This window comes from Dermacentor variabilis, chromosome 4 (genome assembly GCF_050947875.1).
Source record: "Dermacentor variabilis isolate Ectoservices chromosome 4, ASM5094787v1, whole genome shotgun sequence".
Classification (NCBI taxonomy): domain Eukaryota; kingdom Metazoa; phylum Arthropoda; class Arachnida; order Ixodida; family Ixodidae; genus Dermacentor; species Dermacentor variabilis.
The window spans coordinates 141,552,526-141,577,533 of record NC_134571.1 but is presented as its reverse complement, the minus strand read 5'-3'; the positions used below and the strand labels follow the sequence as shown (position 1 = coordinate 141,577,533).

At 44.4% G+C, this 25,008-nt stretch overlaps 1 protein-coding gene across 1 annotated transcript in view; it reads right to left on the bottom strand.

Annotated features, from left to right (window-relative positions):
- Positions 1-644: 644 nt before the first annotated feature.
- LOC142579863 (putative cytochrome P450 49a1) overlaps positions 645-25,008 on the bottom strand; it is a 30,299-nt gene continuing 5,935 nt past the window's right edge. Inside the window, exons 2-9 of the mRNA XM_075690487.1 lie at positions 22,982-23,219; positions 10,659-10,849; positions 9,151-9,352; positions 8,602-8,761; positions 5,948-6,117; positions 5,113-5,191; positions 4,547-4,753; positions 645-3,536 (exon numbers count right to left, since the gene is read on the bottom strand). Of these exons, the coding sequence (XP_075546602.1) occupies positions 3,402-3,536; positions 4,547-4,753; positions 5,113-5,191; positions 5,948-6,117; positions 8,602-8,761; positions 9,151-9,352; positions 10,659-10,849; positions 22,982-23,219 (1,382 nt within the window). The 3' untranslated portion in view covers positions 645-3,401. The remainder of the gene's footprint in view (positions 3,537-4,546; positions 4,754-5,112; positions 5,192-5,947; positions 6,118-8,601; positions 8,762-9,150; positions 9,353-10,658; positions 10,850-22,981; positions 23,220-25,008) is intronic.

Here is a 25,008-nt window from a genome sequence, read left to right as displayed (position 1 = left end):
AGAGGCCACACACACCCTTAGTGAAACGTAGTATACTTCCGACGCTTGATCGCGCCGAGAAGCATCCGGAAACGCTTGCACCTCGTATGTGACACGTATAGTTGAGCAAAACGTATCGCGACGTTTGCAAACGTTAAACTAAAGTGTTGTGACGCGCGTCGTCTGCACCGTATTGTTGCACCGTCGTTTGCACCATATTGCACTACATGCGCACGTGCTATGTACGCACAACTGAAGGTGTCTATCACCACCGTTGAAAAGAGTTACGTTTGAGGTGCCTGCTTCAGCGGGACTCCTCTTTCGCGCTTCGATAGCTAATAGCAGTCATCCATCTGCCAAAGTGTAAAGTTTTCCGATTGCGTTTTAATAGCATGCCTTAATGCACTAGTCCAAAGCCGTTCGAATAAGACCTTGACACCACGAGTATACATTTCTCGTAGCATTTTATTGTTTTCAAAAGAAAGGGCCCAAAAGCGAGAAATGGAATCCCGGCCAGTAGGCTTTTACGCCGCCCTTGCAGTATCCGTGAGTGGGCCGCGATTCAGTTGACTTGGGTTCTTTGTTTTACTCGGTGATCATGGGTGCATTTCCGGACTAGCTAATGCGCTTTCCACCACGTCAGTATGAATGAATGAATGAATGAATGAATGAATGAATGAATGTTTATTTCATCTTGAGTACGATTTCAAGAAAGGTGCAGGGGGCAAAAGGCGCACAGCGATTGACAGGGGCCCCTGTGCCCGCAATATACGCTTTTATTATACATTATTTAGTGGTAGTTCATTGGCAGTGAGCGGACACACATAACGTTACATATTCTAACACATTGTACACGAGTTTACACAAACTGAGAGCAGAACTGACAAAATTGTTGGGTTACAGTTTGTTTACTAATATAGACGGTGAAATAATAAAATGTTCCCCTTAACCCCTCTTCCCCTTTCCTCTCCCGGTCCACAAGCAGTAAAGTACAGGTTATACACGTAAATTACCATAGTACACTAAAGTGCAGAATATAACCGTGAATATGTATGTATCGACATAAAACAGAAAAAAAGAAAACAGCCGGTTATAATATATTGATATTGCGAGAATCATTCTCTCAAACACTGCGTTAGTAACAATTCCTTCACATAGTTTTTGAATCCGTTTCTAGTCATACTGACTACAAACTTCTAGTCACCTCAGTACTTGAGCTGACCTTACGAATGATGCAGGCTGTTGACATGCATAATCCAACCACTCTTCCAGTCAAACCTTTCAAGACGAAAGAGCTCGCATTACCTTGCGATAGCCATCCATCAGATATTCCGCGAGGTATATGAGCAACAAAAGAAAATCATACAAAAGCTTGTAACCGTGCATCGTGCCGGAGAAGCAGCGATGTCTCGGCAAATATTTTTGTCCGTAAGCCAATGGGCGTAGGTACCAGCTATGTATGGCTTCAGTCTAGCCTTCTTTTTTAAATTATAAGTCTGATCGTCCGCGTTCCAGGGCACCGCCAAAGCAGAATTTGACGCTTCCAATGCATTCAAACACTTGGGGCATGAAAGGGAAAGATTGAGCTCTACCCGTCTTGCAGCCGCGAAACTATCAAGGAAACCCCGTACAGGTCTCGCAGAAAAACAAGCTTCTGCAGTTGAAAAAAAATTCAAAGTCTAACTATGCATCGTCGCCTTTGCAGGGCGATAATTCCAACGTCTAAGTTAATCAAGAGGTTCGCAGATCGTAGCTACATTTACCTTGGTGAACATTTGTCGATCTCCAAGCCCAGGTAACGGATCGTGGAAGGGCCACTGGAGCCCGCTGCTTTCGAAGGGATACTTCATGCTCCCGTTTAAGGTTTGGAATAGCTTTACTTCTTCAATGGAAGGAGTAAAGCACACAGGACAATGTAGGTGCGGATGTACCACCAGAATTTAGATTTCAATGCTTGGTACAGGAAGCGCTGATCAAATTGAATGGAAACAGGTGTCTCAGATGAGGCAAACAGTCGAGCCAGTTGATCTGCCATGTGGTTAAAACCATTTCAACCACGTCCTTGTACCCATTGGCACCTTAATAGTGAGATGTGATGACTTGTGGAGCTTGCAAATTTCTTGACAAATTGGTTTTTAAAATATTCAGCCAGGATATTAATTCAGGTGCCAGCGGAACTGTCTTGGAAGTGGTTTAGCCATATTCTGGGCTTAAACTTTCTTGAAAATTCGCATCGATCGAATCTTTAGAACATTACATAAAGTCACAGGCGACGAAAAGCGCCCACGAAGTTAGTTTCGAATAGCGCAAGTTAACATAAATGTATCCAGCGCATGCTCAACATGCCAACCTACCGCGCGATATAACAGCTTTGTCTTTGCGTTTAAGCCAATAAGTGTTTGCGCCATATAACCTGAGGAGGTGGTTAGTCTCCAGCGATACGGAGATGCTGCTTTGAGCATCTCACCAGATAATGTAAAACAATTTTTTTTACGTTCCCAGCACATCTGTCAAGAATACGAACCTCTTGAAAACGCGTTTATGGGCCTGAGCTGTCTTTCCGTCTGAGAAGCATAAAAGTGGTAGGGGCGTAGCCGGGGATGGAGGGGGGGGGGGGCTGCCGGGCTTCAGCCTCTCCCCCAGAAATTTTTTCTACCGGAGCTCTGTTCCCGTTTATTCCTGGCATGTCACCAATGAACAAAAGCACTTATCCTTTGAACGCGCGCCCCTAACTTGTATAGGATGGTACACATCTTCAGGCAGACCAAGGGTGTTCTCAACGTAATAGTTGTGCTATTATGCACCAAGCATGGGAAACTTAACAGGAAATAATAGAACATCAGCCTCTGGCTTTCCTCCCCCCCCCCCCCCCCCCGGAAAAATTGTGGCTGCGCGCCTGAAAAGTGCATGGTGATGTTTTGCAACTTCATGCCACTGCATTCCGTAACTGCTACGCAGACAATGCCACATAATGACGTAGTTCATAATTCAAAGTGTCGAACTGGGGGAGCGAGTCTTTCCGTACTTCCACTGCCTCTCCAACGCCCTTTACGGGCTCAAAAGCTTAGCGTGATGCGGGCACCCAACGCGCCCCCTAAACGCAACTACGCCTGTCCACCCTGCGGAGTTGCAGCTAGCAGACGCAGCACGGAAATTAAGGCGCATAGGCCAATACTACAGTCGGTGCAATACTGGTACGGGGGCCAGTGCCGAACCTATTTGCAAAACAGGAATAACCAGCGGTTATTTTCGTTGCTCAGCTACGGATGCCACGTTAATTTTCTCGGTGGTGTTGATTTGTGCACCACAGACAGCTCAACTTTTCAGCGCGTGCCACAGACCGAAAATGCGCCAAAGAGACGGCACCGTGTGCTGCCGTAATTCACAAGTACTCGTTGGTAACGGCTATCGCTTTCGCACACCTAGTTCGAGTCTCGGTGAGCCGGCGGTCGGAGCTTCTTGAAGCGGAAGTCCGTAGGGTCCTTCGGGATGTTGATGAGTTGACCATGATACTCGAGGTTCTCTCTCGGGTATTCAATGCTGTACTTGAGCAAAATCTGCACGATAAAGAAAGCATGAGCGGAGTGCACAGTTGACGTTCGGAAACTTTTGCGTCGCTCTGGACATAGACGTAGAACACGCGTGTGTGTGCGTCATCTCTTCCTGCTGCTGTCGTTAGCGCTGCTAAAATTTCGAATTACTCAAATTCTTCCAGCACAAATCCACACATTGGCTGACAGTTCGAAAAGAAGGTGAAGGACCATGTTAAAGTAATATGGCAACGGGAGCGCACTCTTCTAAAAATTATGTTGATTCTCATGAAATAGGTGCGAATTCTCGGTAACCGTTCTTTTAATGTGATCGCGCGCTGTTCGTGGTCGGATATCAGCTCAAGAGCCCACCCGTTTGCGTAAAATTTAATAATATTATTTTGATTTATGTTTTGCTGAGTGCTGGATGGTTCAAATATGTATCTGTGTTCCCGGAAAGTCTAAATTACCCCGAGTACACTGTAGCGAAAACGTCTTAGGACTCCTCGCATATATCATTGCTTCGGTTCGCATCTACCTTTATGTTTTACGCGTGTCCCTGAGGTCCTGCTGCATAGGATCTTAACAATTACTTTACTCCAAACCTCAATGAACATAGTCCAAGTTGCTGAAACATTACAATTAAACGATGCCAGCGCAGTTTGAACGCTATAAACTTTTGTCGGGTGAACCTTAGCGGCGTTTGCTTTGGCTCAAGAAGGCGTGGAATATTTGGCAGGTGTTCCGACTGCGCTTACAATGGAAGTGCATCAGCGTACGGTGAATCCCAGCCGTGTTTAAGTAAACGGATAACATTGCGGCATGTCCGGAATCTTAAACTTTGTTTTCAGCTCAAATGTGAATACGTTAATTATCAGTGTTCTAGATTTCAGGATTTACGACTGCACATGTGGAAACACTACAAGATGCGCAGAATTCGTGGACGAGCGCATGTGCTTGTTATCCCGCGCTTTATAAGCACTATTGTGAAGAGCACGTCTAAACAGAGTGGAAAATCGCGGGCACCAATACCGCACCTTAGCGATGAGCGTGCAGATTTGTAGTTCCGCTATCCTCCTGCCGAGGCACATGCGTGGACCAAAGCTGAAGGGCAGAGAAGCGTATCCGTCGTGGGGCGAAATTTCTTGGTCTGTTTTCAGCCAACGCTCTGGGAGGTACAGCTCCGGACATGAGAAGTTCTCTTCAGCACGGCCAGCCACAAAGGCGTCCACGAATATAGGCACCTAATGATGGAAAAATAAGACAAACTGTGGGGCTTCGCGCCCCCAAACAACAGAGGCGTTGCGGGAAAAACCATAGAGCGGGTATTCACGTAAGCTTCTTCAACGTAAACCCAGAGCATGGTACACGAGAGCCTTTAAATTATGTCCTCTGTGGAAAGGGCCAGGTGTAATATCTGAAGCAGTAATGTCTATATACTTTCAATTGAAGCGTGCTCATACTTACACTCTCGTGAAGCCACCAATAACTTCAGCGAATGTTTACGCAGCTTGCTTGATAACATTTGCTATTTATCGTGCTGACCTTTCCTTGTTAACTTCGGTTATTCAGCCTCAAAACCTTATTTTATAGTGAAACTAACCCCGGCGGGAACAACGTAGCCTGACATGACGACGTCGTGGTCCAGTTTCCTGTAGATTCCCGGCAGGCTTGGGATCAACCTGGGAATAGCGACCATACAAGACAAGTTGCAGTATAATACAAAAACACGGAGACAAAAGATGGCACACGTGTAAGCTTTATTTCCTTCTGTTTCGGCGTCCTAGGCTGTAATTTTTTCATTCTTTCCATCACATGGTCTTCCAAATCGACGCTAGTTGATGCCTGTATATTTCGCAGAACTAACTCAACTTTCGTGATAACTGGTTTTCACTGTTTCAATTTATTTGCGTGTTATTGGCGGTGCGCGTCTGTATATATCCACTTAAGATGCTGTACCTTATATTTTGTCTCTGAATTGTCAGCTATGCGCGAACATTCCTGTCCTTACCTTAGGTTATGAATTATTCCTCAGGGATAATCGACATACTGGCCTTTAGTTAAACTCGGTATGTACGCAGAATGCCTGATTTAATTTCGTGCATACCAATCCACCAAATTAAAGCTAAGTTTATTAAAGTGTTAATTTCCCCGCGGTTGTATTATCTTTTCATTGTTAGAGGATCCATGGCTACTTCAAGTGCCAAATTGCCGTATTTTCACCAATTTCACCCATAAGGTATTTCACCACTAAGGCAAAGATATATGTCCGTTCTTGTACATGAGCTTATGTATAATGCATATGTAGATGTGTGTGAACACACGCACTAAGAAAACGTCAGTTTGATACATTTGCACTTCCTGCTATAATGTATTCGTGCAGTTTTGGACCAGAAATAAAGCTTTCTGTTCACAGGTATCCGAATCTCAGCACTCACCGCATGCTTTCTTTCAGGCAGGCCTTTATAAACGACATCTTCTCCAGCTGATGTGGTTCAACAGAATTCGACTTGTCACCGAGCACGGCTAGCGCTTCTTCACGTGCTTTCGATTGAGCCCGTGGATTCTTCGCGAGTTGAAACAGAAGGAACGTCGCTGCCGCTGATGTCTGCAAGGGTGATTGTATGAAGCAAGCATTTACAACGTAGTTCTCAGCAATGTGTTGAACAGCGTATTCCTTGGCAAGCTTCACAAATCTGGCCAAGGGGTTCTCTGACCTTAGCAGGTCACATATTTAGACGTCTCTGTTTAGACACCGACATTTTCCAAGAAAGCAGTAGCCTCGAAGAAGAAGCGCTACACAGCTAGAACAGCACGCAACCTTTTGCATGAATTTCGCCAATAAAAAGTACATGCCGCCTTAATTTACGAATGCGTGGGGGCTATAACGTAACGCTATTCCAAACATTTCTATTACAATTGTGCAATCAGCCCTCCGTGATTGGTCAAAACCTTTTAAAATACTCCCACTTCGCCTGTCTGTCATGCGACATCACAAAAACCGCGATAGCTCCCAATCTGACATGACGTGTGCACACTGATTATGCATGATTCGACCGAACAAAAGAAAAATAATTATTTCTGATTCCACCTCTTTTCGCCATGAACCTCTGTTATTGGTGAAAAGGTTTCAGGCGGCACCCACCTCACTTGTCTGTCACTCGACGTCACAAAACCGCGAGAACTCATTGCGTCAAAGTGACGTGTACGCGTTAAAGAAACATTAATATGCCCCCCAAAAAACTGAATTTTTCTTTGAATAGCCGTACGCTGCCCCACTCCGAAAGGAATAAAAGATGGCCGGTGCCAACCGCTCAGGCACTGGCTATTCCCACCTGCCGTAGAGCATGAGTTTATTTGCGTATAACGAAACTTTTTGCGTGGCCGTATAACGTTATCGAGCCCTTTCGGCATGTATAAGAGATCGCTCTACCAACTCTTCCTTGCTCACGATCCGTCTCAGTTGCATTTTTAAGCTTCTGTTGCACGCCGCCACGATTTTAAAAAAAGCCACGGTAAGCTAAATAAGGAAAAGCGGACCAATCGCAGACGCTGAAATCAAGAAAAAGAAATGGGCATGGGCAGGACATGTAACGAGGAGGGAAGATAACCGATGGTCATAAAGAGTTACGGATTGGATTCGAAGGGAAGGGAAGCGTACCAGGGGGCGGCAGAATGTTAGGTGGGCGGATGAGATTAAGAAGTTTGCAGGGACGACATGGCCACAATTAGTACATGACCGGGGTAGTTGGAGAAGTACGGTAGAGGCCTTTGCCCTGCAGTGGGTGTAACCAGGCTGATGATGATTTTCTCGATGCGACACTCCCACTGATACTCTTCACGCCTTTCGCGCTATCTATCTTCAGTGAAATCAGAGGCTCGAAATTTTTTCGCGCCCACTTATCACCATCTCCCGTGGTCTGCCGTAAGTGTCTGCCACTTCAGTAGACACTTACGTTGGCCAAAGGGTTTCTTGTGGGCAGCAGTAGGAGATAGCTCACCGATGCGCTCTGTCCAGGTTACATAGAACTGTGCAGGCGTCATTAGAGCTGAATTACAATAAAATGCTGAAGACCTTAACTGGCAAAGTGTACGAGTCGGTACCTGCAGTAATACGCAAGGACTGATGTATTTTTAATAGCATGAGAAGAGTGCTATAGTTCGACTAGTAGCCAGACGCTAGTAGCTGTAGAAACACACATTTACATAGGTGAATAAATCACAGGTGAGGGCAAAGGATCGTAACAAAATAATCACGGATGATTAAAAATGGGTTCGTACGCTCGGGAGTGTCGGCGTTCCACTAATGATCCCAACTAATTCGTGAAATCCTGCAGCCCTAAGGGAATTCGGATCGGAAATTGGCAAGTAAGATGGAATAGGCCATTTTCTTTATATGGGTGAAAATTGCAAACCTACAGAAATCGAGGGAAGTGCAGTTGTTGGATGCATAGCTGTGTCAGCAAATACGGTATATACACTAAAAATGTAAATGATGCGCGCATCTGAAGTTTTCCTCCGCAGTTATGACAACATAAAAATTTGATACTTGCTATAAAGCAGTTGCTCATTCAAATTATTAGGTCATAGTATTGCACATTTTACCTATATGCACTTAAATACATGCACCAGCTTATAGGTACGCCACACACACACAAGCATACATACATACATACATACATACATACATACATACATACATACATACATACATACATACATACATACATACATACATACATACATACATACATACATACATACATACATACATACATACATACATACATACATACATACATACATACATACATACATACATACATACATACATACAGAGTCTTTAGCTATATTATACACGTAATGTACATGCATTATTTGTAGGAAAAACATTACCATCGCCGAAATACCATTGTTGAGTATGTGGCCGTGGTGTGTAAATGAAAGACATTGGCGATAACAAAAATAACTACAGACACTTTTAACACGAGCTTCATCAACTATAGCGCCTTGAAACAACAACGATATGGCGGCAGCAAATCACCTTAAGGCATAGTGCCGAACGGGTGGCTAAATGTTTCCAAAAACTCACCGTGTCCACTCCTGCGAGGTTGAAGTCACTAGTAAACGTTAAGATTTCTCCAAATGTAAGCTTTTTTTCTCTAAGCATGTGTTCCAGAATAGTTGGCTCATGCTCGGACTCTTCAGCAGTCATCCGCTCAGCTGCGGCTTCAATGTGTCGGAAAATTCGCCTAAAAATGAGCACAATAATAAACAGCATAGCTGAGATTTGCCTAACGTGCCGTCCTATTGTCAGGACTTGATAGCTGCAATGTTGACGGCAATCAGTCCATTTCTCATTATTACTTATTATGTTATTTTCGCACCTCAATGCGCATTGAGTATGAAACGATAAGACTGAAAACGCATAAAAATGTCAAGCGCTACAGTCTGTCTTCTGTTGGGAAATCCAGTAACTGTGCTTACAATACAACTGTTTTATGAACATCTTTACAATACGGTTTGTAATTTATTTCAGTTGATTTCTCTTTGTGAACTGATTTGGCAGGCTGCTTCTCACTCCTATTTTCTGATGTATTATTTTCAACGCCATAGAACAGAAAATTTGAAGCGCGCTTACACAGTGAAGTCATCCATGGCTTTCTCAAAACGTCGCCAGGTCGGCGTGCGTATATAACGAAAATATGGAAACCGGTATCCGAACTTTTGCATGCAGGCAAACGTCGTCCTCATGTCTTCCAATATGGCGGGGCCGTCAAGAGTCGGGTCAAGCGGATGCCGCAGTGAGCCAAGCCGGGCGTCAACGGAGGCCAACGCGACGCCTGCATGGTAGCAAAAGGCACGCGAAATTAAAACCGGTTCATTCTCGGATGTTTTCTTCACACCCATATCATCCACTCACAGCATGTAACTGTCAGAAGGCATGCCAGGAAATGATCAGCCAGGCTGGCATAACCCTAATGCAAGCACGGATTTCGCGCGTGCGGAGTCTTAGCATATTGCATAGCTTTCACTCACTTTGTAATATCTACGCTGCATGTTCGAGCTCTGGCGAGGCTATTTTTAAGCAAGCTCAGTTCGCAATGTTTTGCATTCCAAAAGCTTTTTTGCGCCATACCATGAAAATTCCACAACTATAGCAAGCACTGGTCTCACTGAGGGGACACTTCAGAGCCTTATGCATCAAATGGCAGAGTGTGTAGGTCGCTTTCAATGTTCCCTCAGCTTGCTTCCTCAAAAACGTCTATTAAGTGCACCTTGTAGGATTGCGGCTCCGTCTATTGGCCATCGCGGTGAATCATATAAGGCAACCCATACACCATGGCTGCCGCCGATACTAAGCGGCTCATCTATGAATTTAGCTGATGAGCATACCTAAGAACGTACTTGTCACAAATATTGAACGACCTGGGCTTGCATGTGATAAGGCCCGTGTACAGCCAAGACCTCCAAGACAGCTTTTGGTTAAGCCATTTATTATACTCATGGATTGTAAATTTAGTATACAGGGGACTTCGTATGTTTTACTTTAGGGCCTGCCAGACGTACCTTTCATGCACTTTGTGCCCGCTTGCCTAATACATAGGCAGACTGCGCATCTTGTGAAGCTGATAAGCACAAATGGCCTTAATACCCGATAGATAATTCACGAAACAAATGTCTGCTTCCATTATTCTGAACAATGGACACTTATAGCCTATTGTACTGCGGTGCATCCAGTACAATAACCAGATAAATTTCTGGCTCGCACACGGACAGAAAGCCTTTGTTCATTTGTGTACTTTTACATAACACGACTTGTGTCGGTTGAAAATGAAATATTTTCACTGCTTTGAAGTAGAACATCTCTGTCCAAATTTGGTGAGACTAGAATTGATGCTTTTACCTAGGGCGTGGTTGGTCAATCCAACTTGTTCATGGTGTTGCTCTTATATCAGAGCTTGTCCACTGCTAAATATCACCACCCGAACTCGCAGGAGTGAGGGACGTTCAGAATTGGCAAGGACCGCTGTAGATCCAGCTGCATGTTTTTCGTAAAACTATAGAACATTTGTCATTGTACAAAATTCATAACCTGGAAACCATTTATTGCTGTGAAAACATCCGCCCACCTTCGATAGGACTTACTTTCCAGAGCCCATCGCTGCAGGAATGAGAAGCAGTCTTCCACTGTGCCGTTGTCATCCATGAGTTGATCGAGCAGGTCCAAAGCCTCTTCCGCGATTTTGTTCATGCTAGGCAAGTAGGACATTGTTGTTCGTACACGCAGTGTGTGCTGTTGCGTGCTCATCCGAACTTTAAGCCAGTCTTTTCCCTGACTGCATAAGGAACAAAAAGAAAGTATAGCCATAGAGGTAAGAAGATAAATGCCTGCCATTGATGTGGAACGTTACAGAATGCTGTGTTTCAGGCGTAGGATATGGCTTTCTTGAGCCCTGACTTTGTCAATTTACCAAGTCACAAATGTGACGTCAGCTCTATCTCGGCTGTAGGGCAAACTCCTTGGGCGCGGCGCACTGTCCTGTGAAATGCACGCGAGCTTAACCTTGCTTTATGAGGACGTGTGGACAGCATTCTTTGTTTTCCACGCAAACCAACACAACAAAGATAGCACAATACGTTATCAATGAAAGTACTTACTTGATCATGTCGCTTACCGTGGCAGTCTTAGAACTATCGCGTATGCGTAACGCTGACCAACGAAATGGAGCTCGAGAGGAAAGCATTCACAAGTATTTACACTGGGGAAGAGCATGGCCGCCATGCACATGCTTCATTTTACAGTTTTGCATTGAATTGCAGCGGATGTTCGTAACTGCGTGTAAATGTTACGGTGCAGGCTGGCATAGCCTGAAAACAGAGGCACTAGCACTGCCTTGGGTACTACGCATACATAGAAAAGACATTGCAGCCAGATTCACTGCTGTTTTCAGTAGTTAGCTACAGTTTCCACTGCTCTCAGTTGATGCCTCCGAAGTCTAGAAACGCATAAGGGCCTCATGTTTCCGTTTTAATAATATCTAGCACGCTATGTGCAGCAGCGGGTCCGAAAACACACTCTCATGCGGCCAACCTCTCAGCGTTTCCTCTCCCAGAACCTTCTCTCTCTCTCTTCCTTTGTTTATGCCTGTCACTCCTTCTCTACCACGCACTGCACTCCGCGGCTTCTACTGCACTCAAACGCCGGAGGATATTGAACGTCAACTATTTGCGCTTGTCGCAGTGAAGTGTGCGCATTTGGAAGAGGGCGCGCTCTTTCAGCGGCTAAGCAGCTGAATTATTCTAATTTCGTATTGCGCGTTCCTCCTGCAATATTCCTGCGCGCATCTACTGCGTCGCGCAAACTTTTTCATGGCGTCTCGACACGCCGGCGCTTCCGTTCGGCCTCCTGCCTCAGACGACGCGCAGCGACATCGAAACTTGTGCGTGACAGCAGAGTAAGCTGATGCGAATAAACAACTCACGTGAGTCAGTGGGTCCTTCCTTGAAACAGCATACCAGGATAACCAAAAAAAAGTTTCTGCCACGGGAGCTGCAGCTCTTTATCACACACAATAAATATTTAAATTCGCTTCTTCTGGATCACACTCAACTCCGAAGAAGATGATATACCACAGAGCTCTAGGACTCCGCTTGCTATAATTTGAAGGGTCCATTGATTTAAAAAAAACATTATTGCATCACAAATGCAACACAGGTGAACAAATAAAGCAGTAATTGAAAATACAACCTAATAAAGAGAACTGGCAATAAATAATTGAGTAAATAATGAGAACCGAAGCTTATAGCAATATTAAGTTAGGAACAAGCAACAAAAACAAACAGGAAGATATAAATCAGAAATTGGATGCAACAAAATTGTACTCAGATCTCAAAAAATAGTACTGAAAAATAATAAAGCCCCTTTATGCGTGGGACCAACTCCATCTCAGATTCACAATGTTTGAACTTTCATGTCTCGCACCTGACATTACAGGTAAGCCTCGAGAAATGAAGTGCATTGCCTCACAGGAAAAAACAGAGCTTCCGAGCCGATCGAGTAAATGCGTGGCGGTGTTTCGCTCCGCACTGACTGATGTTCAGGAACCTCACTTCGGCTACCGATAGACATATGATAGTTCCGCACATACTATCTCGGTCACCAGGTATCCTTGCGACATAATCGCCCTGCTTATGCCCATTATTCTGCGACAAATAGGGGCCACCCTGGGAGAGCTGTTAGTGTATAACTCCAAATTATATTATACAACTCACAAACCTAGGTGGCGGATGTGGAAGATCCTTTACTTGTACTTGTATTTGTACAAGTAAGTACAAGTGCAAAACAACCCCCTTTCTTCTCGTTCATCATATAACGAGGGCCTCGAATCCAGCAACATCTATGCGTTCAGGTAGCACGTGTGGGTTTATTGACCGGCTGCCTTCACCCAAAGAGATCACGTTCTCGTGACGCCTGCGGCAGAAAGGATGTTCCACATCCGCCGTCAAGGTTTGTGAGTGGTGGCGCTGGCTAACACTCCCAAGGTTAGTTGCAGTAGTAACACATAAATACCCAATAAAGTGGATGAGGAAACGGCGCCGTGGTAGCTCAATTGGTTAGAGCGTCGCAGGCATAATGCGAAGACGTGGGATCGTTCCCCACCTGCATCAAGCTGTTTTTTCATCCATTTTCGTTGCCATTAATTTATCATTTCTTTAATTCACTTAGCAAGTACAAGTAATTTCCTCTATGTTTTCCTTAGCCTCATTGTTTGTTGGCTTCTCACGATATGATATCCGTCGGATATCATATCATGATATTTTAGGTTTGTGAGTTGTATAATATAATTTGGAGTTATACACTAACAGCTCTCCCAGGGTGGCGCCTATTTGTCGCAGAATAATGGGCATAAGCAGGGCGATTATATCGCAAGGATACCTGGTGACCGAGATAGTATGTGCGCAACTATCATATGTCTATCGGTCTCAGAAAGGCAAACTCGACAGGCGTCGCATATCGCTGAACATAGCATTTGACCCTCTATTAATGAAAAACGACAGTTGCAGTCCTAGCAGCGCTTTTCATTCATAATGATATAAATATGGCTCGAAAAGCCGCGTCAGATGCCTCGTCGAACCTGTCAACGAGATCCCTAGTCGGTACGAAGAACAGAGTTTGCCGTTGTCTTAACCAGTGCCAAAATGCACGGGAGTCGCGGGCTTCGCAATTCGGTGCAGCATTATTGAGTAGCTGTTCTGCGCTTGTGTTTCTTGGTCTCTGTGCAAGGACGCACCGTTCTGGAGTATTTCCATCTGACCTTCACTGTGATCGCACAAAAGCGCATTTCCGTCCTTCCCCCGTTGTATTTATGGAAATTATTGCACCAGCAGCTTTCTTCGGCAAAGAAACAACTTGCGTTTGCTTTCTGTCTCATTCTAACAATGAGACGCAAGTTACGTCTTTTTCTTGACTATCAATATTGACGAAAGCATTCAGGCTGTCGTTTCGCAAGTTGGTAGGCTGCCTGACAGCGCAACTCGTACGAATGCTCTTCTATAGCAGCAATTTGGAGGCGTTGCTTCCAACAAATAATTTCGTTGATTAGGTTATATGTACCAGGCGGGTAATTTTTCATTGTAAGGGTACACTAAAGAAACACGTTAGAAAGTATTAGTGCATTACGCTTCACAGATGGCCAAAAAAACGCCCTTTACAGTGTGTAGAAGTAAGGCAGAACCTGCCGTGGTTGCTCAGTGGCTATGGTGGTGTGCTGCTGAGCACGATGTCGCGGGATCAAATCCCGGCCGCGGCGGCCGCATTTCGATGAGGGCGAAATGCGAAAACACCCGTGTACTTAAATTTAGGTGCACATTAAGGAAGCCCAAGAGGTCGAAATTTCCGTAGTCGTCCACTACGGCGTGCCTCATAATCAGAGACTGGTTTTGGCGCGTTAAACCCCACAATGTAATTTTTAACAAACGCGAAAACAAAACCCGGCTGTCGTTGCTCTCCTGAAGTTCCCCGCACTGGCTTCTCAAGATATCATACATTTTTACAGTGCTTGCACGGGAATTTACAGTTAACGGCTTTTCATTAAAAATTCTACAGTCTGGATTGCATATTGAAGAAATCAAAGGCTCAACCTAACAACTTTTGACAACTTACCTGGAGCCAAAGCGGAGCCAAAGATGAGAGAAAGAACTGATCACCTCACATTTACGCGATCGCTCTGCGGTTTTGACAAAAATTTAAAAAAGATAGTTTGGTCTTCACTTTTTTTTTTTCAATTATTGGCCAAGTCCTTTCTCCCAGACTAAGAAAAAACAGTTGTAGTTGAAAAGCTAACCGCTATTAACTGGTTTCATGTTTGTCGCACAAGATAATTTATAGTAATGGCTGCGCCATTCACACCGCTCGTGCACCAAAAGCTGTACGTACAGCTTTTTGCATGGCAAATTCGCAACATGTAATTGAACACGTGGCATCCGCAATCCGGAGAAACTAAATTTCCAAAGCGTGCAGGACATGCAGCAGTGTGCTCTCCCTAACAAACTAGGAGAGCGCCGCTGTCACGGTAGGAAGATGAGAATTCTGAAAGCTACTAACAATCTCTGAGTGAACAAAAAAGAGGTCTATTCTTTATAGAATGCCAGCATCTTGCCATAACTTTTGAAAACATGTTCTTGCGTGAACTCTCGTCTGCTGCTTTTAATTATTACTTGCGCTAAAATAGGCTTGGATATTTTACCGGTATTTCCAAAATTTTCTCAAGTAAACCAGCTCTTCCCATGATTAAATTAACGACTTCAAGATTTCCTCAAAGCTTACATCTCTACACACTGAAGCATACTAAGGCTAAAGAAAGAAATTGTAGGAAAACAACTGTACGCTCACATGTGTCGTTATCTCACACTATTTTACGGCCTAATTAGCTTGCGCGGATGCGACGAGTTAGATGACATGCGGTCATGTATTTAACGCTGCTGCACTTTGACTTCGTTGCAGTCATTTGTTTATGTAAAACAGACGCTAAAGTTTATTTCAAAGTATCTACTTCTAATATTTGCTCATGTTTATCGTATACCCATGCTCAACGTAGCATTCGTTCATCGTCATCTGTTTATTTTATGCTCAGTGCCAGATCAAGGCCTCGGTCAGTGATATCGGATTACAGCTGTCTTTCTTCCATCTGACACCATCCTATGCATGAAAATTTCCTAATTTCGCCACACTACATGTGCCGTCCTCGACGGCGCTTCCCCTTCCTTGTTCATCGCTGACTTTAATGGAGCATCGGTTATCGGCCCTATGCATTATGCTGTGTAGACAATTCGTTTTTACAGCGAAAGCTGTATATGACTAAACTTCCGTAGTTTTTTCAGCGTCCGGCAATGGAAACAGACTTAGCTATCTCTAACAAACCCATGCTCATGGGTTACATTGTTTACTTTGAGTATGATCACGTACGGGTGCAGTGTGGCGGCGCAGATGTCAAAATACGGAACAGATTAGAACGCTCTCCGTCAACAATAGCGTGACGTCAAAGTTATCGCGTTATAAAAGCAGGAGAGGTATCGGCGCCAAACACAGCTGCGTTATCGATGGGGCGGACACTTATAGTTCGTACACCCGAAGAACAACATGTGTACAAGAAGAGCCGGAGGGAACAGCAACGAGAATGTAAACGGCGCCGGTGCGAAACGACCACCGACGAAGGACGTTCCCGCGATGCTGAACGAACGAATGACAACCACTCCACTTTTTGAAGATGGAATGGCAGCGAAAGCCCTTTGCCTTTCGTTTGAGAGCTTTGACTGTTGTCAGCTTCCGCTGCCATTCGGTATTCACAGAGTGGAGTGGTCTTCATTTCTTTTATTGCTTTTAATCTCAGCTAGAATATCGGCGCCTTCCGTTTCTTATCTCGTCCACATTGCTAGCTTCCTTTTTTTGGATCCTTAAGGCACTAAAGTGAAGTGAAATACGTTAAAGAAGTGAACTTTCATCGCCTTCTGAATGTATTTTGTGGCAGTTTTTTTTAATTTGACACAGGTACAATGACAATAACTGCTTTATACCCCTACCACACGGGCACCCGCGAACTCCATTTAACTTTCTTCGTCCTTACATCAGTTGGTCTGCCTTGCGCCAAGAAAGTTAAATGGAGATTTCGGCAAAGGGAGTTCGGCAATGACCATTACGGCTGGATGGAGTACTCTCGTTACCAGATAACTACAGTTGCGAAGAAAACGGCGCTCATAAAATCGTCGTAACTGGCTCACTTACAAATTCTAGCAGAATTATTATTGCCTTCGTTTACACGTCACACAATGGGAATTTTTAATTCGTTTTTAAGGACATAGTGCCTGTACCCTCCACACCAATGCTTCGCCGTACCGCATGGCGAATTGTCGTTCCGCCATTTCGTTCGTTCGTCCACTTCGTCACTCATCTGGAAGCAATTGAGCTCACCACGAACAAACCACGCACGCACAATTACACAGGAAGTTAAATGGAGTTCGCGGGTGCCCGTGTGATAAGGGTATAAAGCATGTATTGTCATTGTACCTGCGTCAAACTCGAAGCGCACGGGTCAAACAACGTGACCCACGATTCCCACGCAAGAAAGCAAGTGCGCAGTGTGGCCAGCATAGCTTTCAACTTCCCTATGCTTGGAAAACAAGTATTGCGGTAATATAAAGCAAACTTTCTCACTGTTATATTATTAGATTAAATATCGCTCACGGCCAACGCCGCGGACGCCGACGCCGACACCGACGCCGACGACATCGGCTTTTCTGCGACACGAGCTCCTTAACGCTATCGCGTTAATACTGCTTTAAGAAAAGCTATGTTTAATGGCTGCTGTATATGTGAACAGTTGCACGCGAAAGGGCAGCGCCGCAGCGCCGTTTCCGTCCCACGCGGCGCCCGTCGAAAGCTCGCATTATGCTGTATAGCATGGTCGCAACTCCAGCGTCGTAAATCTTAATTAGGGAGTTTCATGTCAACGGAGTTCGCTGGTGCCCGTGTTACTGGAGTATTAGACGTGATGAAATCTCACTTATTAGATCTGAGAAACTAAAGCTAAACTCATGTGGAGCGCAACTGTGAATGAAGTATGACATGCGGCACATGCGGGTTCTATTACCGTACAATTCCATCACTAAAGTTCCTCATACCTTGTCTTACATTCTTGACAAAGTTATTCCTCGAAATTTTGAGGATGATAACCCATAAACAAATGTAATGAAGCAAAACACCGACATTGCATACATTACAGGTTAAATCTTCCTAGACTGAAATATTAAAAGTGGGAAACAATAACAGACACCTCAAACGATGCAATTTTTTTGGCGTGGCTGTGGGCTACCTCCTGGATCGGCCCACGCAAGAGGCTGCATTTCTACCAGAAAGTCCGCCTTCATGTAAGAGTTCGCCGCCAGTGTTTTCCGATAAACAGGACGGTTACATACGCTGCAGTTGCCGTAAAGCGTCAGAAGGAGTCGGGGATCTGTAAATGCTTTCACGTTCCACTCTTAAACGTGAAGCTTAAGTGCCCTCGAAGTTTTTCAACATGCATTTTATGCCCAACATTAAACTTCCAACTTCGTGAAAGAGGCTTTTCAGCTCCGGTCTTATTGTGGATCATACGCGTAGACTCCGTCTAGCAAAAGTCATCTTTTATTGGGCGCACATTTGTTCGTGGTAGGGAAAAACCACTGATCTTAGCCGGTCTGGAAGCCGCCATTTTCATCATTTTTGTGAATATTTCGAAACAACCTCCGAATGAATAGATTTCCATGAAAATGAATTGTCACCGTCAAGCTGAATAGCATGTAATGCCAGCGATCATTAACGTTGAGCTCAGACTATTCGAGCAAAAGCTCGGAACGATGCTCCCGACGCAATGGAAAGTGATGAAGTCCTCGCGGTTGCGTTCAACAAGCGCTCAATTGTTTTGTACCTCATAATCAGAAAATAGTTTTGGCCTGTCAAACCCCAAAATCTTTAATTGTTTTATACTCGAAAGCCGTTACGGACACTCGATCGTATTGATTAAGTGACTACCTTAGCAACTACTGTTTGTGCGCAATGCAAGCGCAAGTTTTTGGGGATCAAGAAAAATATGTGTGTTTCTGCAAACTTCATCACGCAGGAAGTCCTACCCTGAGCGCATTCTTTACATGGGTGCGTATCCGAGCTCTCACGTGTGCTGCCTTTGGCGATGATTATGTAAGCTCCCTGGCTCTCTTACACTTTTTTGTTATAAATTCTAAGGTTTTTACTTGGCGAAACCACAATGTGCTTATGAGGCACCCAATGCACGGTACAAGGGCGTTTTTGCAACTCGCCCCCATCAATATCTGGCCGCCTCGGCAGGGATTTGATCCCACGACCTCGTGCTTAACAGCGCAACGCCAAAGCCGCTGAGCAACCACGGCGGGTCAACTTTCCCCCTTTTTTTGTCTACCGAACAAATGCTGAAAACAGTATTTTATTACGAACCACAACGAAAGTGGGAAACAGTAAAGGAAGCTGGAGGACGCTTAAGCGTCGTCTTTAAGAAGAAGCTTTGGCTTGGGTGCTCCTACTAAATACATGTCAAAGGAGAATTCGTTTTTCTCGGCAACCACTGCACCAAATTTGGCGAGGTTTGTTGCACTTAAAAGAAAAACTTAGAATCTCGTGACTGTTGGTTTCGAATTCTTGAGTTAGACCGTCAATTTTTTTTTGAAGAATTGGCGAAAATTGAACTTCTTCAAAAAACGAAACAATCATGTTTACAGCTCTCTAACTCAGCAAGGAAAATTGATGTCACAATTCTGTGAATTGCACCTGATAGTACATCTAAAGCGGACAAAATTCATATGTTACACGTGAGTCTAAAAAAATTCAGTAATATGGAAATGCAGCTTTTGCAGAACCGTTGTACACAACGTAACAAATTCACGTAAGATATAAATCGAATTTGTCCGCTTTGAGCGATCTAATGGATGCCGTTTACGGAATCGCGATATCTGTTCTGGATGCAGAGCTGTTAATATTTAAACCTCGTGCATGCATTTTTTTCGAACTCTCGAATCGTTCAAATTCTTTTCAGATTCAGGTCCTAGGTAAATCGAAATTCCGCTTCCAACAGCCACTAGAATTTCACTTTATCTCTCAAATGCAACAAGTTTCATTAAAATCGGTCCAGGAGTTATCTAAGAAAAACGGTTTTGCGTTTTAAATGCATTTGAATAGGCTGCATCGGAGTTTGTCCCTAGCTAAAACTTCCTCTGGACAGAGGAGCGCGATAGCATGCAAAGCTCAGTGACTGCTTCTCACGCTTTCCACCAACCGCGGCTTATGTAACCGTAATGTTTACCGGGAAACGCTGGCCGCGAACGCTATGCGCGAAGGTGGGCCTTCTGGTAGAAACGCGGCCACTTGCGCAGCCCGCGGTGCGGCGAAGGCGTTCGTTACCTCGAGGTATTGCAAGGAACCGGGCACACCGCTCCGTGGCCCCCAATACCACCGTTGCCCAATACCCTCGGGTGCCGGCGCGTACAAATGGCAGACACCGGGCCGGTCTATAATTGGTTAAACGCTGGAAAGTGGGTTTCTTTTGAGTTTTCGCGTAACAGACTTGTTTTCTCGTACAGTCAAATATAATCCGACTCTATCATATCTGTAGCTTGTGTGTAAGTCGTATATTACGATTTTTCTCCCTATTTTAGCTTGAGAAATTCAATGCGTTCAGTAGCTTTCTTGCGCCACATGGAGGGTTTGGGTACGTCTGCGGTTCGAAATCTTTTTGCCGAAACAACGTCGGACGCCAGTCGCCGGATTTTCTGCCACACGGGGCCCTTAACGCTATCGCTTTAATATGTTGATGCTCTGCTCATTCAGCTATCTACTGCTGCGCTCCATATTTGGGAGTCTTCAAGAGTGGAGTTAAAATTATTTAAGGGCTGCGGCCAACGGCCGCGCGATAGTAGAACAGGTGTCCCGACCAGCCCACAATCGCAGGTCAAGTGTTAAACAAAATTAAATTATGGGGTTTTACGGGCCAAAACCACTTTCTGATCATGAGACACGCCGTAGTGGAGGACTCCGGAAATTTTGACCGCCTGGGGTTCTTTAACGTGCACCTAAATCTAAGCACACGGGTGTTTTCGCATTTCGCCCCCATCGATATGCGGCCGCCGTGTCAAGAGTTACGGTCACTCAACTCGTTCAAGAAATCCTAGCTGTAGGTATTGTCACGCTGTAGCGGCTTTTATACAAGTGTCGTCGAAGCTTCCAGCGTTATCGCGGGTGCCCGCGTGTTTTCCACAAAGTACTACACAATTCGTATCATGCATACAATCTCATTACACAAGGTTCTGTTAGAAGAGACTACGAACATAACAAGCGATAAGATTCGAGAAACTTCGTATACAGAAAGGCGCGTTTTGCGCTTGAGCAGCGAACTCTTTTTAGCACTTAAAGCTTGCTATGATTAGACTTTCCGTGTCACCATAGCGACTAGGAATCTAGTGTACTCGCGATATGAACTCGTAGATTCCATAATTTAAAAAAAATTAAACTATGGGATTTAACGTGCCAAAACCACTTTCCGATTATAAGGCACGCCGTAGTGGAGGACTCCGGAAATTTCGACCACCTGGGGTTCCTTAACGTGCACCTAAATCTAAGTGCAGGGGTGTTCTCGCATTTCGCCCCCATCGAAATGCGGCCGCCGTGGCCGGGATTCGATCCCGCGACCCCGCGCTCAGCAGCCCAACACCATAGCCACCGAGCAACCACGGCGGGTATCCCATAATTCATGTGAATATCGTAAAGCGGTTTCGCGATGACGGAACGAAAGAAACATTATTTTATTATTTATGCACGTGGCAAGGTTGTCGTCGCCGTACATTACTTATACAATTTCTCGCCTTCTTTATGTTTATTTATTTATTTATTTATTTATTTATTTATTTATTTATTTATTTATTTATTTATTAGTGTACCTTAGGCACCCCGTGAAGCCAGTAATAAGTAAGGGTGTTCACTGTAATATTAAGGTAATAAAGCAAGATTACAATACAGCGAAAATATAAAAACGCACTGCATGGACACGCACACAAAAATTAGGAAGGTCACTCAGATCTAAATAATCCCACATATGCGCATAAAAAACACGGGGTGACCATTTTAAGTTCTCAAATTTTTTTTAAAGATCACCTGTCGCAAATGACATAATCGTAGAACTCGAGCTCGATTCTTCCAAGACGTTGGCATTCCTAGCATGTGAAATCCAAACACAAATAGAAATACTTATGGAAAGTATACTAATTAGCGTCTTAATTACTTACGTTAAGGTACATATTGCAATTTGAGAATTGTAACCGGTGAGATTGCAAGGCCTATGAACTTGGAAGGAATTTAGAGAATGACATCAGTTTGTAGATATGGGACATAACCCTCACCGTAAAAATGCGCTTTTGTTTCACTTACTTTTTTTTACAAAAGGCCCTTTTATGCACTGAAGCAAGAAAGTAAGTGGAACGCCAATGTATTAAGTCCCACATTTCGGGAAATAATATGTTGAAACCGCTGTCATCCTGAAGATCAATTTCAAGTGAATACGCCTTGCAATGTCACCCACTAGAATTCGTAAATCTTGATATGTTTCTTAACGTATATAATTAAAAAGGTAATTAGTGAGTTTTTCTTAAATATTTGAATATGTATTTAGATTTCGCGTGCTACTAATGTCCGTTTCTTCGAATAATCCAGCGCAATGACATGGAATTATGCTATCCGTGGTAGACAATTTTTGAAAAATTCTGTAAAATTTAAATGATCACCCCGTATGTAAAAAAAACAGCATTTTTCTTTGTGGGTTCCTCAGAGAAGCTTTCTTTAACGCCCTTTCAAACTACAGCGCGAATCACGCAAGTCGAGAGTGGTCCTCTGCAGACAGCGCGAGTGTCCGTAGATGATACCTAGTGGTAGCTGCTGGATTCCAGATCCGTTTGTTCTACCATGTGTCCCACCTAGCAGCAGTCAAGCGGTTCAACAAAAAAGATATTAGAAATACACAGTGCAAGAATAAATTATAAAACATACGTTGTTAGGTGGTCAGCGTTCTGGCAACCCAACACCGTAAGATTGTCTTATCTCGCACAGTGTTTTTATAAATAATTTGTTTCGTCGACCACGTTGGCTAACGTTAGCTTGGACCTCCTACATACCGCATGGACCGATCATGTGGCATGAGGCATGGCCATGCGGGTCCTTATGCGGAGTTAGCCTGTTATTTTTTTTCGCCAAATGATGGAGGCCAAACTAACCACTCGACCAGTCTAGACAAGTGTTATTCCCACAGTATCCAACGTGCAATCAAACCGACAAAGGCTACACGCTACAAGCACCTTGTTGGAAACACATGAATGCTGTTATCTACCACTGAACCTGCGGTACAAGGTCTGAAGCTTACAGGTTTAATATGCCCACGTCGGCGTAGTATTCTGGTCTGCTCGCTCGGTAATCCTTGAAGGCCGTTGCACCCATCCTGAACGGCTCCTTGCCTTCCTCCTGGTATAGGTTACGAATGTCGACGCCTTCGAATAGGTGCACTAAGGAGTAACGGCCCGGCAGCTTCTCCACAACGATAGGCCCATACTTCTTGTACATCTCCATGGATGCCTTGTGCCTCTGGTCTGGATGGTGCTTACCTGTAAATGAAATACGATTTCTGTTGAAATCAATAGACACTAGTTTTAGAAAGGTAGCACCGAATAGATGGGCAGCAGTAATGGCCGGTGCATGTTAGTAATACGGTGCCTCTACCCATTACTTTTTTGTGCCATACCTCTTGATTCGCATACTCCATACGCCTTGCTATAGCCAACACGGTGTGGAAGTCGTATGAAATTAGCTGTGTCTCAAGCCACTAAGGGACCCCGTTTGAGCCTGGCACTTGGCGGAAATGTATGTCGCAGCTACTGTCAGTGGCTTTGGTATGACCACCTAACTACGAGTTCATGGGGCTCGTCGGCCAAAACGTTCGCATAGCATGTTCTTTGAAGGAAGCTCGCACAGATATGCCATTGTTGTTTTGGCATGTGACCTCAGCATTTTTGTGCCGCACATCTAGACAAAGCAAAATATTTTGTTCTTATTTTTTATGTGGATCAAGGTAGCTGAACATTCACAATATTGTCTGTAACAGCGAGTGATGTTACCTGATGTCCGACTACAAGGGCATTCATTCATCAATCACGGGTTATGGCGCCAGGCCTGCATGCAGCATGTCTGAACCTCCGTTATTGTTTCTAGAGAGACAGCTAGGTAATTTAGGCAGGTAAATAACCCTCAGTGCCATTCATTTTCCTCAATTTGTCCACTTAACAATTCTGCCTACCTGAAGAATATTTGTCTCAAGTCACGCAGGCGGTAATTGCTGTTCTGCAACCATCGGAGAACTTGGTGCCCAAAGACACGCACTGTGAGATGGATCATCAGGCATGACAGCCGTATACAGCAGGATATTGGTTAAAGAGGACCGTTGGTCTTAAATATACCACGGAAATTAAAGTATAATTTCTTGGATAATGATATCGACGTACTGGAAAATCACCTTGATAGAATTTCCAATGCCTTGCCTGAGGAAGCGGCTGGGCTTTTCGGACTTTTGCATATCCGGCCATAGAAGGCTTTCATAAAGCTCCCGATGCACTCCTTGACCATGGCCGTAACACAGAGGTCGGGCAATTATGGAGCACCTTATCAGTGTACTGTCATTAAAATGCCCGTGAGCATTGACTGTATTACTGATTGCCAGTGTCTCATTTGTAAGCGGGCTTGAAACAGGATCACGGTGATTTCGCAGTGAATTATAAGATTTTCTATCAACGACGCGTGCGTCTGTTATCTCGAAGGGTTGCTTTTTCATGTATTTTCGCAGTGTGACATTGCAAAGTATATATGTATTACGATTTTCAAGCCCCACTCAGGCGACATGGTCAATTATTGAAAGGAATTTATCACACGTTACGTTCCAAATTACCTATAGGCTTTACTACATTGAATTTGTCGTACCATACCATGATGGAGATGAAGTTCAAAAGGCGGCAGTCTCGTAATCTGGCCTATAGAAAAGTACAAAAATTAGGCCTCCAGACAACTGCGCAACAACACCCGTTACAGAAAACTCGACTCTCATCCAACTTCAAACTACAGCACTCTTGTGCAAAGCACAATAGCGGAGATCCTGTCCAGGGAACTGATCACGCAATCTAAATATCGCTTCATGATGCCAAAGGACAAAAAAGCTGGCCGCTTTTATCTTCTTCCTACATAAGGCTCCCGTAGAAGAGATATTTACACCAAAAATCCCAGGTGAGCCTATAGTGTCTGATCACGACACACCTATCGTGTCACTATCTAAGTTCTTAAATCACCACCTGTCAAACATTCCCACCCCCTACTCAACTTTTGTTGAAGACACGTCCCACTTCCTTC